At 40.3% G+C, this 19,968-nt stretch overlaps 2 protein-coding genes across 2 annotated transcripts; both read right to left on the bottom strand.

Moving 5' to 3' along the window:
* Positions 1-799: 799 nt before the first annotated feature.
* On the bottom strand, positions 800-1,990 carry LOC114319758 (uncharacterized). Its single transcript, XM_082885857.1, has one exon. It carries the CDS (start codon positions 1,988-1,990, stop codon positions 800-802), a length of 1,191 nt encoding a protein of 396 aa, XP_082741983.1.
* Positions 1,991-4,437: 2,447 nt separating this feature from the next.
* Positions 4,438-18,211, bottom strand: LOC145798333 (uncharacterized). The gene is made up of 2 exons (XM_082885856.1): positions 18,174-18,211; positions 4,438-5,256 (listed from the first exon to the last, which is right to left on the bottom strand). Exon 2 carries the CDS (start codon positions 5,242-5,244, stop codon positions 4,438-4,440), a length of 807 nt encoding a protein of 268 aa, XP_082741982.1. The 5' UTR covers positions 5,245-5,256; positions 18,174-18,211.
* Positions 18,212-19,968: the final 1,757 nt, after the last annotated feature.

Raw genomic sequence — 19,968 nt, 5'->3', positions numbered from 1 at the left:
GGAAACCTCTCCGATGCCTAAGTCAGAAAACTTGACAAATAGACAAAGCTCAATGTATTCAGGAAGCAAAATTGTATGTTGTGTTATCTTACCTCCTCCAAGGTGATGCTTGTGAGCTTTTATAGGTTTCGAGTGGCACAATCCTAGTAGGACTTTTATTTCTCCCTGCAGAGTCCTCCTAGGATTCATACTCCTAAAGGATAATGCTTATCCTTTTACACCCCCCCCCCCAACTGCTCAAACCAAGTGGGATGGTTTTTACCACGGCCGAACTACCATTTGACCGAAGCACCTACGGCTATGCTGAGCCACAGAACAGGCTGAACTATTCCTTAGTTCGGTTCTCCTTTTACTCTTTCTTACCTCGGTTCTCTCTTGTTCAACCCATGGTATGTTTGGACCGAACCAACGATTTGCGGCCGGTATAACTCCAAGACCAGTATAACTTCCAAGACCGGTTTAAATTCAAGTTGATTCCTGAGCCGAAATAACTTCATCTCTTTTGGCCGAAGTAACCTTATCTCTCTCGGGCTGGAGTAACTTTTTGGCACTTTTTACTTTGGGCCATAAAGTCCATCTCATAGCTCGGCCCAATTTTCACCAAAAATTACCCTCTCAGTACAAAATAAGCCATGAAATTCTTCATCATCGTGTAGTTTTTTTTAAACTTTCTCAATCACTTGTTCACAATAAGTTTGGCTCTAGCATGTCCAGCCTCAATCCGGAACTGATCTCCCAAACCAAAATGTGCCATCAGTAACCAAACAAAAGTAATAAGCTCCCCACCTTTGCTGAGCTGCTATGCATGACCATTTGGTCTGATATGACTCGCAGCATAGGACAACAGTTCCACCCACACTTCACTCATTATCTTCCACCTGTTCTCAAATTTCAACTCATTCAGATCCTTTGCAAGCATGCAAGCATCAAATAACAATGACTTGCTTCTATACCCCTTCACATTAATGGGTTTAACATCCGTATCTACCCCAAGTAGTGCATTACACACTTCTCTCCATCTTGGCTCTAATTCTGATTGACTTCTACCAAAGAATTTATTGAACATTTCCTTTAAGGCTAATGAGGTACCCGATTGCCCCTTTTGAAAGAACTTTTTGGCTTCCGCACAAGTGTCCTGAAATCTGATTTGTCCTATACCCAATACTGCTGACATCATTGTGGGCCTCATGACCAGAAGATACAACATATATTCTGAGAGGATCATACAAATTTCACGCTTATTTTTAGTCTCTTCATCGCAATTTGGGTCAGTCTCTCCAGTAAAATAGCAGAGTTCAATAGCAACATGCCACAGCAAAAGGCTTTCATCATATTCAACTTCCTCACTCACACTCGCTAAGATTTCCTGGTGAGGACACAAGTGTTGCGAGAGAACCCAATTGCCCCTCGCTGAACATATCTCCTTGGCAATTTTTGAATCTTCCGCTTCGAGAGCCTTGCCCTTTAGCAGCTGAAAAATGAATATTTTTAATTTATGCACCTTCTCTGCAGATTCGTATTCTTTGTATCGCATCTCATCAAGGAAATCTTTGAGCCCAATATGGTCAGCTGCCGTGTCAATCCATTCGAACCGTTCGTTCAGGCAGTAATTTATCAAACCATACTGCGAGATAGATTTAGACAACCACCATTTTTTATCAAATGAAAGTCTTTTTCTGATCGCATAAACAAGTTCTATGGCCTTGGAACCCTTGAGCTTAACGGAATTATTAAGCTTAGCTACAGTCCAGTCGGAGAAGATGAGCTTGACGTGTCCTATGAGGTCCAAGACAACAGCACCAACAAGCAGAGTGTAGCTGACAGCAATGTCAAACTGGTGGAATCCATGTTTATGAAATGATGCAAAGAGGCAAAAGGAAACCACTATCAAAACAGAGCAAATGACGCGAAAAGAGTACCCTATCTTACTATGCACCGCGCCCACCTTTGTGAAGAGCACATCATACATGAAATTGAGCTCCCCCTCCATTACACTGAAAGCATCTTCCAGACGCCTTTTAAAAAAGAACTTTCGACTCTTATTGTAACAACCCTCGTCACTATTTACCGATTAACCACTGATTTCTGCTAAACTGAGACTGATTATGATTGGTAACTGAATTGATTGAAGTACTGAACTGATTGACTGAAATCTGGGACTGAATTGATTAAGTATACCTGTTTAACTGTATGTCTATCTGTTTGTCGTTCAATTATCTGTTCATGTTTTTGTGTTTAAATTGCGAATTGAAGGCCTTATCGGTGGCCATATCTGAAATTGATTAATGTTCTATGTTCGTTAGAATTTATAGGATTTTATGGTATATTTATCTGAAAACTGATTTGGTATGATTAAATTAGATTAAATATTGATAAATTGCATAGTTTGGCTTAATTACCAAAACACCACACTAGTGGCCCACTAGATGAACCATATTTGAGCCTTATTATATACTTAGGCAACATTTCATCAGCCACAATTGACCATCACAACCGACCAAAAGAGGAGAGTGAGAGGTTTGGAGTGAATTCAACTTGATTTTGTGCATTGGCTTGAAGAATTGGAATATAGGTTGCAAATTAAGCTTCCTCACCTTGTATTGGAGACTTAGGTAAGAGAATTCAACCTCTCATTGTTGTGTTTAAGCTTTTTCTTGCATGGTTTTGAGCAAAGTTAAAGTCTAGAGCCAACATATGGCTCAAATTGTTGAATTAGAGCTCAATTGTTGCATGCATGTTTGGATTGTTGAGTTTTAAGTTGTTTTCATAGCAAAATGTTACATGCATGCTCATAATTATGTTAAGCCCATGATTTCATCTTGTTTTGAAAAGAATTGGCTCCTTGGAGCATGTTTTGGAAGCTTGGAGGCTAGCTAAATTCATGCATGTCATGTTTGAAGATTGTTCATAAAAAACTTGGTTTGAAGTTGAGTTGTTTGAAACACCCTTGGGCTTTGATTTTACAATTGAGCTTTGGCATCATGTTAAACTATGAGTTTCGGGATGTTTTCTGGAAAATTGGCCCAAGAGGATCGAAATTTATGTTTTAAAAGTTGAATTTGAGCTTGAGGTTCAAATCTGGGAATTCCAGATTTTGAACTCACACTCGAGTGGGGTGACTGACGCTCGAGCGTGAAATTCGTGCTCTCAGTACTTTGCACTGTTTTGAAGTCCGCTCGAGCGAAATAATTGACGCTCGAGCGGGACTTTGTGTCTCATGCTCGAGCGGGTGTCGAGCGCCCAATCGAGCGTGATTTTCACCTATCCAGCACTTTTGTCTGTTTTGCAGAACGCTCGAGCGGGTAAGTCTACGCTCGAGCGGAAAGCTTTGTCTGCATGTCCGCTCGAGCGGAGTAACCTATGCTCGAGCGTGACCCCTGTTTTCTGAAAATTCTGAAAATACTTTTAAAGTGCATCTTTGCATCATCATCCCATCCTAGGCATTATTAGGCCTAGTTTAAGGCATCTTAACGAGGATATAGATGTAGAACACACCAAGGCAAATTAGGGATTAAGTTATTATCTTTCCCAACTATGTAGCTTAGTGTCTGTTCAATCTGTAACTGTGTAGGGTTGGTGACTGGGGACGCGCTCTAGCTTTACTGTAGCCCAGAACTCTGTGAGTAACAACTGTGTAAAGATATGTTCAAAATGATTATCTTCTGAACAATGGAACTGTACTGCTTTCTGAACTGATACTGTTAATTGAATGAATGTATGTCCTATATTCTGAACTGTATTGTGGCATCCTTAGCAACCACTGTTTACTATTACTGTTATAGAGATCTCTATCGGTTCCCTTGTTGGAATCACTACTGTTTACTGATTGATGGCCATCATTTACTGTTCGGTCTTTCAAGACCTACTGTTTACTACACTGTTATGCTAATGGATGTACCACATATGACTGTACTGACTAAACGACTGAAATACTGATTTAATGAACTGTTTTCATTACTGTAAGGACATTCATTCTAAACCCCTTTACGCATTATGTTATTCACTGGGTTTTAGCTCACTGCTCGTATATATATGTAGGTGTACAGGCACCAGACCGTGGTTAGAAGCGTCGGGGTAAGCTCCAGTTTTGTCAAGCCAACCACTGTGCCTCACTGCGAGGTTCCGAGCCTGTCAAGTTATGGCTTAGGGGTGTTTTAGTTCCCCCTTCTATCTCTGTAACCATTTTGTTTACTGTACTGTACTGTTTAATAGGGATTAGGTCCTTGAACTGAATGATTGTATATATGTACATACTGTTCTGTACTGTTCGTGTATATGTGTATGAAAAGTCTTTTTGGCATACAAACTGTCACAGCTCATTGGACATTGTTTATTTACTGTTTTGGCTTCCGCCATGCCCCTGTACTCTGTTTTACTGTATTACTGTTAAGCAGGCCTTCGGTAATCTTGGATTACTGGCCGGTTACGGTGCTAAACCTATAGGGGCGGGTTTGGGTCGTGACACTTATGGCGCTCGTGGAAGCTAAACATGTTGTCAACAATTAGCCCCTTGAAAGTGTCAAAGAAATTGTACCCTTCTTGCACTACCTCAATCTCGTTGATGACTTGAGGCTGCGAGTTTTTCTCTTCATCTGTGGTCCTGGATCCTTTCTCGGGTTCTTTTGTAATTTCAATCCTAACTGGGGCCTGAGCCTCTTTATTTGATGAGTATTCCTCCATGAGTTGAGCATAGTTTGGTCCAGGGTCGGGCTTTGGAAGCATAGAAGCCTTAAAATTACCCAAGTAGGCCATATATAAAGCACGTGTGCGCTCAGCATACTTAATCAATCCAGCAAAAATCATGAGGACTGTCGGGATCCAAAGTTTATTAGGGATTGATTGCGAGAAGACATAAGCTACTGCAGTGAGCTGGATGAGAAGGCCAAGCAAGTGTCGAATCCAGAGCTCATTATCTTCAAGTGCGAAGGCGGTGATTGTATCCGGGCCACCAAGGTGAAGCAAAAGGAACGGAGCCCAAAAGGCAGCAAGGTCATCGTTTAAGGGATGCACATCACAGCCATTACCTTGGCCATTGGAGATAAGTCCAACAGCAAAGGCAGCAATCCAATCTGCAAGAAGATACGCTGCCCAGATCATCAAGATTACAATTCTTCTCCCCGTACGTTTTCGTGATGTTGCAAGGAAAATCAACACTATCTGAAAGAAGAGACTAACAAGAACAGTTACACGGAGATTCCATTCATCCCATGCCCTCTTTAATTTGTATGGAATATGCCAAGCCATGGTACTTTGCTCCTGTGAAGTCTATCCTGATTAGTTGTATGGGGGAAAAAAATCTGCAGACTGTTCTATCACAATACATGTAACCTGAAGTACTTAAGTAATGAAAGGCAAATTATGATTTGGAGAGAGAGAGAGAATCCTTTGTAGCTAACATGGGGTTACTGCTTGGAATTGGGAATATATAAATGCAAATGCATAAATGTATGGAACATAGTTTTTTTTTTTTTTTTTTTTTTTTGAATCGGCAAAAGTTAGTTGTTAGCTGTTAGTTGTTATTAGCATCTATGGGAATTAGTCTTCCCATCCGTTGCAACTACGGAGAGTTGAACCCATGAGAAGAATACGTATTGTATCAGTTGAGAAGAAAGGAATACACGGTGATATAGATTGAAAATGCTCATAAATTAGGCTTTTTACTTTACAAGAAAATGAGCTGGTTTTAAATACATATTGTATCTGTATTAACCGATATGAATCGAGGTTTTGGACTCTCGATATTGATATCATATCGATACATCGGCTGATGCAGTATTATCCAATATTGTTCAACATATAACCGTATCATCAATACAATATTGTTATTTAGAACCATACTATTGATGTTGTTGCTTATGCCAACATCGGCAGGGCAACAGTGACTAATTTTTTAAAATTACATTATTGTTGTGTTTGGATGGTAGATTTGTGAAGGAAAAAGAAAGTGAAAGATAAAAATAGAAAAAGAAAATGAAGTGGAGTAAGTGAATTACACAAATGATTCCTAAAGTACACTACCTATTTAATTTTGTTTTCTTAATGAGAAAAGTTAGGGATCATGAAATTTTTTTCATGAAAATGATCATGAAAGAGTTATAATCCTTGGATTATCTTGATTAGTGTGCGGTGCTTTATTCTAAGTATAATCCAAGAGTACTCAGACTTCTCTCTCTCGTTTTAAAAAACTCTCTCTCTAAAAAACTTCCTTCTCGGGCCTCACCGCTGACCAGCCGGCCACCGCCGCCTTTGGCCATGGCAGTTGGCTGGCCTAGCTTCTCTTCTTGTGTTTGATGCTCTTTTCTTCTAATAATCTTGAGCCCCCATTTGTTTTCCATTTTTCTCCTTTTCAGATCTAATCTCTAGATTTGATTACGATGCTGTTGTTTAGGATGTTTGTTTTTCACAGTGTTGATAGGTGGTTTTGGTGGGTTCTTTCTTCGAATGAAGAGGTTTGGTGGTAGTGGTGTTTCGGCCATGGGTTCCAGTGTAGAGTGGTTGCGTTGACCATGGGTGGGGTTGTAATAACCCTCATGCTATCCTAACCATACTCATATGCATTCATGTGATTCTGTCTTGTAAACTTGCATTTCGAGTCTTGTCCTTGTTTGTTTAAGTGTTACAACATGTTTTGTATCTTGCTTGATGTGAGTTTAGCCGAGGTCATTTTCAGTTATCTTGGAACCACTTTGTTTGACCTCCACCATTGCCCTGACATGTTGGCCGAGATGTTCATCACCAAGGCCAAGGTGTAAATCATCTAGGCCGAGATGTTACCTTTGCACCCAAGTGATCTTGTCCCGGAGTGGTATGACCTAGACCGAGGTGTGGCACATCTAGGCCGAGGTGTGGCACAACTTAGTCAAGTGTTGTCCTTCCTAGCCGAGGTCATCATTCCCTACTTGCCGATGTCTTGTTATTAGCCGAGGTCCTTACTCGCCAGAGTGCCCGTCTTGCTTGTTGAACACACTTTGTCATAGTTTTGTCTTGTCACTCAGACACCTTTTTGTTTAGCACCAACCAGCCGCTGCCACGTGCCTCTGTAGAGGGTTAAGTCAGGCAACAGACTTAGAAATGAATCATTTTGCTATATGTCTTTGGTTGTGAGGAGAGAGAAGCTCTAGAATAAGAAGTTTAGAGTGAGAGAGTGGGTTTCGAACTTGATTCCTAGAGATCAAACCATTAAATTCGCGTATTGAGGTTAGATTCTTGATCTACTCTAGTCATTCTTATTGATCATCTAGCTGCATTGCATGATCGAACCCGTTTTGCATGTCATGCATCGATTTAAAGTTGGTTTTAGAAAGAAAAAATGGTGTTCACGTATTCTTGAAAGAAATGTCTTGTTTGATCTGGAAGGTTGCATTTAAGTTTCATGTTTTTGTGTTCGTTCTCACTGGATCCTTGAATATGGGTACCCAGGTCCATGTTTTTGAACTCATAGCATGAAATCCCAGATTTTGTAAAAACAAATCACGATCCTTGCATTCATCTCCCTCATATTCATGTTCTTCATGTTCATCATGTTCTTCAAGAAAGGGAAAACCCAGATTTTTCCCGACTTCATTCCGATGAATGTGGCCATCGAGGCAACACCTCGGCAAGGAGGTGTGGGACCTCGGCCTAGACCTGGTAGTCGCCCAGCATGTTTTCCCGAGATAAAGAATTGTGTTTGTTCTGATTTGACTTAGTCTTGGAGAAATGCCGAGATCATCTGCATGCATGTGAAACTTGTTTGAAAGTGCATTCAACCGACTTTGCCATGTGTTTGTAGGGTTTGGACTTGCCTTGACCCCGACGTCTCAAGAACTAAGTGAGTGGTATCTTTAATAAAGCTATGTTATAATGCTTTGATAAAGTCTTGTTTTGCTTGTTTTGGAAAGTATTTGTAAGCATGAATGGTTATTCCTAATTGGAAAATATATATATATATTCTTGTTTTGATGACATTCTTGGAAGTCCGTACGTGCTAAGGGACTATAAGCGTTTGTAGCACAAAGTTTGGAAGTCCGTACGTGCTAAGGGCCTATAAGCGTTTGTAGCACAAAGTTTGGAAGTCCGTACGTGCTAAGGGACTATAAGCGTTTGTAGCACAAAGTTTGGAAGTCCGTACGTGCTAGGGGACTCTAAGCCTTAGTAGCACAAGTCCTTAGTGTCCGAGGACTATAATGCAACGACACCATTGAATTGAGATATCTCCCTTGTCTTGCCTTGTCTTGTCTTGTTTGCCACTGACGGTTTACTGCGTGGGTTTTGTTTGCCGAGATGTCATCACTTGTATTATAATGATGTTAGTAAGCATCCTTTGAAACTTGATAGATTTGGAAGATAGACTTGATTCATTCCTTGGCTTGTAACAACTATGTTATGTATTGTTTGACAAAGATCTTGAATACCAGTCATGCAAACCCCTTTATTTCTTATACCATTCACTGAGTATCCAAGCTCACCCTCTCTATATATATGTAGGTGATGAGCAGGAAGGTGGTGACGCCTAAGTGTGACTCGCAAGCTGTTTTGGGTTCTGTTATGTCGGCTTAACTTGCATACACGTCGGCAGTCTTGAAAATTATGCTTCTCGGCTTATAATGCTTGTAATTTACACATGTCGGCTGAAGAAGCCTTTTGATCAAGATGTAAAAATGTATTTTGTACTTTATTGTATTTGTATCCAAGTGGTAATATTATGTAAAGTTGTATGCTATTCCATGTAACTTACGCACTGCTCTTATGGACCACTTGTACTTTAAAATTTTGCTTCCGCATTTGTGAGCCCCATATACATATTTATACTCTGTTTATGTGTGAATTTTGAAAGTTGGCCTTCGGTAATCTCAGGTTACTGGCCATCACAGCACTAAACTACTAGGGGCGGTTTGGGGTCGTGACAGATTGGTATCAGAGCACGCATTCCTTGTAGTACGTTATTCACACACTTCGAGTCCTAAAGAGCATAGGATGTCCTTTAGAATAATTTTTTAGGATTGCATCATATTGCTTGTTGCTTGACAAGGTGTGCATCATCTCGGCATAACCATTTGTTATTTGCATGCATGCCTCTTGGTTCAGTTTGTTTTAAGGTTACATTTTGACTACTCATAGCATCATAAGGAGAGGTAGACCATCAGTTGGCCGAGATCAACCAGAGGATAGATTGGACAAACTAGAGAGACTAGTTGAAGGCTTAACTCACGAGTTGAGGCAGATGAGGCAACAGAATGCAAGTGCTACATCAACCCCGGCCGAACAAACGGATGTCCGACATGCAGCCCCACCTCTTCCAGTGCCCCAAGTGCCTCCACAGCCAGCCTTGTATGGGGAAGGGACGATGACTTTGATTAAAGAGTTCAAGAAGATGAACCCACCAAGATTCGCAGGAGGCATAGAGCCGATGAAGGCCGAGGCGTGGGTTTTGGAAATGGAAAAGCTGTTCGAGATCTTCCCTAGCACCGACACTCAGAAGGTGACATTAGCAGCATTCACATTAGACGATGACGCTCGAAGGTGGTGGATGATGATCCGGGAGGCTAACCCTGGTTTAACTTGGGCCAGGTTTTTGGAACTGTTTTACAACAAGCATTTTCCGCTTAGCGTCCACGATCGCAAGACCACAGAGTTCCAGACTCTGACACAAGGCAGCAGAATAGTGGCAGAGTACGACCGCGCCTTCACCGAATTGGCGAGATATGCGCCTCATATGGTCAGTGATGAGTATAGGAAGGCCAGGAAGTTTGAAAGTGGACTACGAGGACCAATCCAGGATTGGGTCAACATGCTCAATATGCCGACTTACGCCGAGGTGTTAGACAAGGCCATCTTGGCGAAAGCTAACCTAAACCGATATCAAAGTTCAGGAGAGAGTCAGAGGAAGAGACAGAACTATGAAGGTTGTCGGATACCGTTTAATGCCAAGAAGAAAGCGAATGTGGGCAGTTCCAGCAACTCAGATCGGGACGGGAATGCTAAGCCGACGTGTGCGAGTTGTGGGAAGCCGCATACCGGGGTTTGCCGCTGGGCGACAGGAGCCTGCTTTGAATGTGGAAAGATAGGCCACCGCGTGAAGGATTGTCCAAAAGCAAGAGCTGGTGATGGTAAGAAAAGTGGGAGCACCTTAGGCTCTGCACAAGGAAGCAACGTTGGAAGGACACAGATGAGACAGGGCAGAGTTTTTGCTTTAGTGCCAGGAGACACCCAGAATGCTGAAACGGTCGTGTCAGGTACACTCTCAATTTGCTCTCAAGTTACATACGTCTTGATTGATTCGGGCTCTACGCATTCCTTTGTATCTGTTAAGTTTGCCGAGAAGTTGAACAGACCATTAGAACCCCTTGATTATGTGCTATCTGTATCTACTCCATCTGGGGGAACTATACTTATTGCATCCATATATAGGGCGTGTGTTGTGATGATTGAGGATATAGAATTATTAGCTGATTTGATGCCATTTAGCATGACTTACTTTGATGTCATATTGTGAATGGATTGGTTAGTAACGCATTATGCATCCATTAATTGTGTTACTAAGAGCGTTACATTGAGGACCCAAACAAAATCGAGGTCTTTTTCCAGGGTAAGGGAGTAGTACCCCCACCCTACTTAATCTCATCCATGAAAGCCTATAAGTTGATCCAAAAAGGGTGTCAGGGTTATTTGTGCAGTATACTAAGTGATTTGAACAGAAGTGTTGAGTTAGCCGACATACCAGTTGTTAAGGAATTTCCCAACGTTTTTCCAAATGAGCTGGCTGGCCACTTAATCGATAGAGAAATAGAGTTTACTGTGGACCTCGTGTCGGGAACGTAACCTATCTCCAAAACACCCTATAGGATGGCCCCAGCTGAACTTAGAGAACTGAAACTACAGTTACAAGAATTGTTGGATAAGGGATTCAACAGGCCGAGCACTTCACCGTGGGGAGCACCTGTTTTATTTGTTAAGAAAAAGGATGGCACACTTCGCCTTTGCATTGATTACAGAGAACTTAATAAGGTAACCATCAAGAACAAGTACCCATTGCCTAGGATTGATGATTTACTTGATCAATTACAAGGGGCACGAGTCTTTTCCAAGATTGACCTTAGGTCGGGCTACCACCAGTTGAAAGTTAAAGCCGAGGACATTGAGAAGACTGCTTTTCGGACAAGGTATGGCCACTACGAATTTTTGGTACTGCCTTTCAGAGTGACCAATGCTCCTGCAGCGTTCATGGACTTGATGAACAGAGTCTTTAAGCCGTATCTGGATGAGTTCGTAGTTGTTTTTATTGACGACATATTGATCTATTCCAAGAGCACAATTGAGCACGAGAACCATCTGAGGCTTGCCCTGCAAATTTTGAGAGACAAGAAGCTGTACGCCAAGTTGAGTAAGTGCGAGTTTTGGCTTTCCAGCATCTCATTTTTAGGGCATGTGATTAATGAAGAGGGTATATCAGTTGACCCGAGCAAGATTGAGGCCATTGTGAATTGGCCGACGCCGACCAACGTGTCCGAGGTTCGTAGTTTTCTGGGCTTGGCAGGTTATTACAAAAAGTTTGTGAAGGACTTCTCAAGGATAGCAGTACCATTTACACAACTAACTAAGAAAGGAACAGCATATGAATGGACCGATGATAGAGAATCAGCCTTCCAAGAGTTGAAGACGAGGTTGGTTACGGCACCAGTTCTTGTACTCCCGTCAGGTAATGAGGAATTTCAGATCTTCAGCGATGCTTCGCATAAGGGTTTGGGTTGTGTATTAATGCAAGGGGGCAGAGTCATAGCTTATGCATCTCGTCAGTTGAAGCTTCATGAAAAGAACTATCCCACCCATGATCTAGAGCTAGCAGCCGTGGTGTTTGCTTTGAAGATTTGGCGCCACTACTTGTATGGAGCCTCTTGCCAAGTTTTTACAGATCACAAGAGTTTGAAGTATTTGTTCACCCAGAAGGAACTGAATTTGAGGCAGAGAAGATGGCTTGAACTATTGAAGGATTATGACATGCAGATTCAGTATCACCCAGGTAAAGCAAACTCGGTAGCCGACGCATTGAGTAGGAAGTCAGTGGGAAGTTTGGCGTGCCTAGCCGTGATTTCAGTGGAGCCGACTACTCTTGGGGAGGTAAAGGCAAGGCAAATGGAGGATGGATTCCTGAAGAAGGTAGCCGACGAGATTACCACCAAGCCGAGGTCGGGTTACACCCTTGAGAATGGAGTGCTTAAGTTTGAAGGAAGATTGTGCGTGGCCGACGTCCCGGAATTGAAAATAAGTATTTTGCAAGACTCTCATGGATCCAGAATTGCAGTTCACCCAGGGAACACCAAGATGTATCAGGATGTGAAACAGACCTTTTGGTGGCCGAATATGAAAAGAGAGATAGCTGAGTTCGTGTCTCAGCGTTTGTATTGTCAGCAAGTGAAAGCGGAACATCAGAGGCTAGCAGGACTTCTCCAACCTTTGCCGATTCCTGAGTGGAAATGGGAAGACATCTCCATGGACTTTGTGATTGGGCTGCCGATGACACAGAAAGGAATGGATTCGATTTGGGTTATAATCGACAGGTTAACTAAGTCAGCGTATTTCTTGCCGGTTAGGACTTTGTTCAATACCGACCGACTTGCAGTGTTGTACATGAATGAGATCGTTAGACTTCATGGTGTGCCGATGTCCATCGTGTCAGACCGAGATCCAAAATTTGTTTCTAGATTTTGGCAGAGTTTACAAAGGTCTTTGGGGACCGAATTGAGGTTTAGTACAGCTTTTCATCCGCAGACCGATGGCCAAACAGAGAGAACAATTCAAACACTTGAAGATATGCTTAGACTGTGTGTATTGGACTTCAAGGGAAGCTGGGAAGTGCATTTGCCATTAGTAGAGTTCGCTTACAACAATAACTACCAAGCTAGCATTGGCATGGCGCCGTATGAAGCCTTGTATGGGAGAAAGTGCAGATCGCCGATATGTTGGACCGAAGTAGGAGATAAAGCTTTGATCGGCCCGGATTTAGTTCAAAGAACAACCGAAAAGATTAAGCTTATCCAACAGAGAATTAGAACCGCTCAGAGCCGACAAAAGAGTTACGCCGACTAGAGAAGGAAGGAGTTAGAATTCGAAGTAGGGGATCATGTGTTCCTGAAAACCTCGCCGATGAAAGGAGTTTCAAGATTTGGGAAGAAGGGTAAATTGGCACCCCGTTACATTGCCTACAGACTAGCTTTACCACCGAGATTAAGTCAAGTTCATGATGTGTTTCATATCTCGATGTTGAGGAAGTATATACGGGATTCACTACACGTGATCGATCATTTCGGGATTGTGGTTGATGAAGGCCTAAGCTATGAAGAAGAACCGATACGTATCATCGACAGGCAAGTAAGGCGTTTGAGAAATAAGGTAATACCGATGGTGAAGATTGAATGGAAAGAGCATTACGGCAAGGATGCTACGTGGGAAATGGAAGAGGAAATGAAAGTCCGATACCCGGAGTTATTCTCGAACCAAGGTAACTCAAGTTTGGGGACCAAACTTCTTTATTGGGGGTAGGATGTAATAACCCTCATGCTATCCTAACCATACTCATATGCATTCATGTGATTCTGTCTTGTAAACTTGCATTTCAAGTCTTGTCCTTGTTTGTTTAAGTGTTACAACATGTTTTGTATCTTGCTTGATGTGAGTTTAGCCGAGGTCATTTTCAGTTATCTTGGAACCACTTTGTTTGACCTCCACCATTGTCCTGACATGTTGGCCGAGATGTTCATCACCAAGGCCAAGGTGTAAATCATCTAGGCCGAGATGTTACATTTGCACCCAAGTGATCTTGTCCCGGAGTGGTATGACCTAGACCGAGGTGTGGCACATCTAGGCCAAGGTGTGGCACAGCTTAGTCAAGTGTTGTCCTTCCTAGCCGAGGTCATCATTCCCTACTTGCCGATGTCTTGTTATTAGCCGAGGTCCTTACTTGCCAGAGTGCCCATGCCGTCTTGCTTGTTGAACACACTTTGTCATAGTTTTGTCTTGTCACTCAGTCACCTTTTTGTTTAGCACCAACCAGCCGCTGCCACGTGCCTCTGTAGAGGGTTAAGTCAGCCAACAGACTTAGAAATGAATCATTTTGCTATATGTCTTTGGTTGTGAGGAGAGAGAAGCTCTAGAAGAAGAAGAAGAAGTTTAGAGTGAGAGAGTGGGTTTCGAACTTGATTCCTAGAGATCAAACCATTAAATTCGCGTATTGAGGTTAGATTCTTGATCTACTCTAGTCATTCTTATTGATCATCTAGCTGCATTGCATGATCGAACCCGTTTTGCATGTCATGCATCGATTTAAAGTTGGTTTTAGAAAGAAAAAATGGTGTTCACGTATTCTTGAAAGAAAGGTCTTGTTTGATCTGGAAGGTTGCATTTAAGTTTCATGTTTTTGTGTTCGTTCTCACTGGATCCTTGAATATGGGTACCCAGGTCCATGTTTTTGAACTCATAGCATGAAATCCCAGATTTTGTAAAAACAAATCACGATCCTTGCATTCATCTCCCTCATATTCATGTTCTTCATGTTCATCATGTTCTTCAAGAAAGGGAAAACCCAGATTTTTCCCGACTTCATTCTGATGAATATGGCCATCGAGGCAACACCTCGGCAAGGAGGTGTGGGACCGCGGCCTAGACCTGGTAGTCGCCCAGCATGTTTTCCCGAGATAAAGAATTGTGTTTGTTCTGATTTGACTTAGTCTTGGGGAAATGCCGAGATCATCTGCATGCATGTGAAACTTGTTTGAAAGTGCATTCAACCGACTTTGCCATGTGTTTGTAGGGTTTGGACTTGCCTTGACCCCGACGTCTCAAGAACTAAGTGAGTGGTATCTTTAATAAAGCTATGTTATAATGCTTTGATAAAGTCTTGTTTTGCTTGTTTTGGAAAGTATTTGTAAGCATGAATGGTTATTCCTAATTGGAAAATATATATATATTCTTGTTTTGATGACATTCTTGGAAGTCCGTACGTGCTAAGGGACTATAAGCGTTTGTAGCACAAAGTTTGGAAGTCCGTACGTGCTAAGGGCCTATAAGCGTTTGTAGCACAAAGTTTGGAAGTCCATACGTGCTAGGGGACTCTAAGCCTTAGTAGCACAAGTCCTTAGTGTCCGGGGACTATAATGCAACAACACCATTGAATTGAGATATCTCCCTTGTCTTGCCTTGTCTTGTCTTGTTTGCCACTGATGGTTTACCGCGTGGGTTTTGTTTGCCGAGATGTCATCACTTGTATTATAATGATGTTAGTAAGCATCTTTTGAAACTTGATAGATTTGGAAGATAGACTTGATTCATTCCTTGGCTTGTAACAACTATGTTATGTATTGTTTGACAAAGATCTTGAATACCAGTCATGCAAACCCCTTTATTTCTTATACCATTCACTGAGTATCCAAGCTCACCCTCTCTATATATATGTAGGTGATGAGCAGGAAGGCGGTGACGCCTAAGTGTGACTCGCAAGCTGTTTTGGGTTTTGTTATGTCGGCTTAACTTGCATACACGTCGGCAGTCTTGAAAATTATGCTTCTCGGCTTATAATGCTTGTAATTTACACATGTCGGCTGAAGAAGCCTTTTGATCAAGATGTAAAAATGTATTTTGTACTTTATTGTATTTGTATCCAAGTGGTAATATTATGTAAAGTTGTATGCTATTCCATGTAACTTACGCACTGCTCTTATGAACCACTTGTACTTTAAAATTTTGCTTCCGCACTTGTGAGCCCCATATACATATTTATACTCTGTTTATGTGTGAATTTTGAAAGTTGGCCTTCGGTAATCTCAGGTTACTGGCCATCACGGCACTAAACTACTAGGGGCGGTTTGGGGTCGTGAGAGGGTTGGTTCTGGAACTTCATTCGGGCACTTCTCTGCGAGCGGGAGTTTGAGGGGTGGAGGATCCAGAGTTTAGGATCTTCATTCGAGCGCTCCGTGTGTGTGGGAGTTTGAGGGGTGATTTCCGTTTCAACTCTATGGTGGTCAAAGTTTGTGGTCGAGAAAGAGGGGAATGGAGCCGGGTCTACAAAGAGGATCAACCGAGGGAGGTGTTTGGGAGAGGAAAACCGTGGAAGAAGTGGAAAACTGGGTCTTCATGGCTGAAGAAGAACCACAGAAGGAGGCAGCAGCAGCAAAAGAGGAGGCACCTGTAGCAGTCCCGGAGTTGCAGCAGCATGGGTGTGGTGTAACAGCAGGTGGGCATGAGTGTGGAGATGGCAATGGGTCCTTGGGTGTGGGTTTTGGGAGTTGCAACAGCATAGGCGTGGTGTAGCAACAGGTGGGCATGAGTGTGGAGATAGCAGTGGGTCCTTGGGTGTGTTCGGATGCATTGACTGCCCGGAGTTTGAATCAGAAAGGATGGGTGGTCAGTGGCTGTGTACAGATGGGTGGTTGGTCGGTGGCTATGTTTAGATGGGTGGAGTGTGACCTTGGGTGTGTTTAGTAGGTGTAGCCTTGGCTGTGTTCAGGCCAGGCGTGGGGCTCAAGAGTGTTGCAGTGGTTGAGTCTGAAGTGAGGGGCTCTTGAGTGTTACAGTGTTTGGGGGGTGTACCAGGGGAGTGTTTCAGAGTTTTTTTCTTTTTCTCTTGTTTAGGTGGGGGCTCAAGAATATGGTTTATTTTACTTTATTGTTGCATTTTAAAATATAAAATCGTGAGATTAAGGGGTTGGTTGTAAGATCGCGAGTAGCAGTAGTAGGAGAGTGAGGTTTATTCTTCGAATCTCTCTCATTGCGTTTTATTTTCTTATACCTGTAAATTTCATGTTTTTAATGGAATTTTTCTTTGCCAATCAAAAAAAAAAGTGTAATCCAAGGGTTACAAAGCTTTCATGATTATTTTCATAAAAAGTTTTTCATGATAGCTAGCATTACTATTTCTTAATATTCAATTTGTATCAATTACATCCCTATATTTCATACATTGATTCAATGTAGTCCCATCCTTAACTGTTGTGTAAAAAACATATTTAATATGCTTACCTCTGTCTCACATTTAGCATTTGTGAAATTTAACAGGGGATGAGACTATATTGAATTAATTGTGCAATTTAAGGATGCAAATGAGACAAATTGAAGATTGGGGACCAAAATAAAATAAGTAATATACTTTAAACAGTCATGTTTGTGTAGTTTTACCCAGAAAAAGAAAATGAATAGATAATTGTATAAGTAAAATTAAAAAAAAAAAAAAATTGGTTATTCATAAAATAAAATAAAAACGTACTCCTTTTGTCCCAAATTGTTACTCCATTCTCAGCATCAATGCCATTTAATTGATTCAATAAATAATATATTTTGATTAAAAAAAGTTTTTTTTTTAACAAATTAAAAGATCTTACTTAGTTCTTATTGATAAATTCTTCAAAATCATTCAAAAATAAATAAATTAAACATATAAACAAAATTTTGAGATATCTTGAAATAGTAAAAATAGATCAACAATTTAAGAGAACAAAGAGTATTTTATTTGGTTATCCATAAAAATAAAAAAATAAAAAAAGAAGAAAAACTAAACCGCCGAAGAGTAAGAAATGCACAATGAGGGATGGATTCAAGATTATCACAATGGTGCGAAAGTATGTTTAATTATTTTAAAATTTTTAATATAATATATAATATTTTTTATATTTTAGGCCAAGTTTGACATGATTAAAAAAAGACAAAAAGTCAAAAAGTCACTATCCTATTTAAGTCACATTATCTTATTTAAGTCACATCACCTCTCTAACACATCACTTCAAACCCAACCCAAACCCAACCCATATTTCATAAAAAGTCAAAAAGTATACTTATTTAGTCTTTCCAAACTAAGCCGCGTGCGGTCGCCCCATCTGCACTTCCATCCTTGTGCACAATTATATAACAGTTATCAAAACTGTAAAAAAAAAAGATTGTAAAAAGTAATGCAAGAATTACGCAATAAAACAGCAGAAAAGAAAGTTGTAGAACTAAGTAATGGCGGTAATAAATCCAAGTTTCTTGGAAAGTCTTAGGGTGAGTCAGATAGATTGACTCGGAATTTATGCATCAAAGGATCGGTGGCGTAGTTCAGCCGAGTTTTTTAGGTAACCCAATAATGCAAATTATATGTGTGTGTGTGTATCTCAAATCACTCATTCATCATCAAGAAAGAGAGATACAAATGGAAATGGGAATCAAATTACCTTGTTCTGCTCTTCTTTCTCCTTCTCTATTTCTCTCTCTCTCTTCTATTTTTTCTCTCAGTCTCTCTGCTTTGTTGTTTTATGCTGTGTTTAGTTGGGAGATTTGGGAAGGGATATGGAAAGGAAAATGGAAAAATTAGATGAAATGTGAATAAATCATGTCTATATTTCTTATAGTTTCACATACCTTTTTTCTTTTCCTTTCCAAATCTCTTCCTAAATCTCCCAACCAAACACAGCATTAGTGAATTCCTCCTGTAATCTCACACAGTTATATTCTGCTAGAAGTTAGTGCTAGAGAGAGAAAAAGAAAGGTCCTTGGCAATGGCAACTCAATGAAACCTTTTCGCACGTCAACGTGTTTACGCCATTCACTAATATAAGTGGTACTATTTAGTAGGGGTAGGCGCGGGTCGGTTGCGGCCACGGAACTTCCAATCCGCCATCCGTCCGCCAGATTGGCGGATTGAAGAAAATCAATCCGCATCCGTCTGCCAATCCGGCGGATGTGGATTGAGCAGATTAGCGGTTTGGCGGATGGATGCGAATCGGTTTGGCGGTTTAAAATTTTATAAATTTTCAACATAATTCAACTTGTGCACTTCCTCAAACAAAAAAAAGAAAAAGAAGAAAAAGAATGTATTACAGTCAATGACTTAAAAAATTATTACAATCACTGTATGCCTTATCCAAAGAAAAAAAGTTTGAAACTTTAGAATATCACGATCACTGCATGCCTCATCCACATATTACAATTACAGCATGATTCATCCCCATAAAGTATTACAATCTGTGATTCTTAAAATATAATAACAATTCAAACCACCAAAACCATGAACAGAGCAGTAGTAGAGATTGAATGTCTCTGTATTGTTACGTCTACATATGTTTTTTAAAACAAAAACCAATCAGCATATATCATATTTTCTACTTATTCTTTTAAGAGTTACATTTAAAAACTAAAAAATATATATAAATAATACGTTTATTTTTTTCAATTCAAAAAATATATTCAAGTTGAAAACTTTTTTTCAACAGAATATTTAAACTCTTTTTCAATTGAAAACACAAACATAATATTTAAACAAATTGAAAATACAAAGTCTTATAAATTACTAGGGGTGCTCACGATTTGGCGGTTTGGCGGTTCGATTGCGGCCAAAAAATCTCAAATCCGCCATCCGTCCGCCAAATTGGCAGATTTGAGAAAATCAATCTGCAACCGTCCGCTCGTCATCACGCATCCGTCCAAAATGAGGCGGATCGGTTCGGTTCGGTCGGTTTTGGCGGATCGGTTCGGTTCGGTCGGTTTTGGCGGATCGATATATCCGCTGCTCACCCCTACTATTTAGCTTACTTTGTTTTCATTTTGGAGAAAATATTTTTCAAAAAATTTTACATTCTTATTTTTTATATTTTTTATTTTTATTAAATTTTTTTAATATTTTATGTAATTTTTTTACTTTTTAGACAAATTTAACATAAATACACCTAAAAATTAAAAAAAATTATAAAAAAAATCTTTTAAAAATTCACTAAATACCAAAAATACGAAAAAAAATACAAGAATTCAGTACATTTTTTATATTTTTATGTATTTATTAATTTTTTAAAATATTTTTTCACAAATTTTTTACTTTTTAGATACATCTAACTAAGATGCATCTAAAAAAGTAAAAAAAAAAATGTTTAAAATTTAAAAAATATTCACTAAAAACAAAAGAATACGAAAATAAAAAAACTCAATTTTCAAAAAACTTAATTCAGAAAACTCAAACTAAACACACTGATTAGC

This window comes from Camellia sinensis, chromosome 8 (genome assembly GCF_055761805.1).
Source record: "Camellia sinensis isolate YWXY chromosome 8, ASM5576180v1, whole genome shotgun sequence".
Classification (NCBI taxonomy): domain Eukaryota; kingdom Viridiplantae; phylum Streptophyta; class Magnoliopsida; order Ericales; family Theaceae; genus Camellia; species Camellia sinensis.
The sequence above is the reverse complement of the archived record's forward strand: the minus strand, read 5'-3'. Positions and strand labels throughout refer to the sequence as shown.

Excerpts from the sequence above, each read along its gene's own strand:
- LOC114319758 (XM_082885857.1), bottom strand. The coding sequence starts at position 1,990 with ATGGAGGGGGAGCTCAATTTCATGTATGATGTGCTCTTCACAAAGGTG.
- LOC145798333 (XM_082885856.1), bottom strand. The coding sequence starts at position 5,244 with ATGGCTTGGCATATTCCATACAAATTAAAGAGGGCATGGGATGAATGG.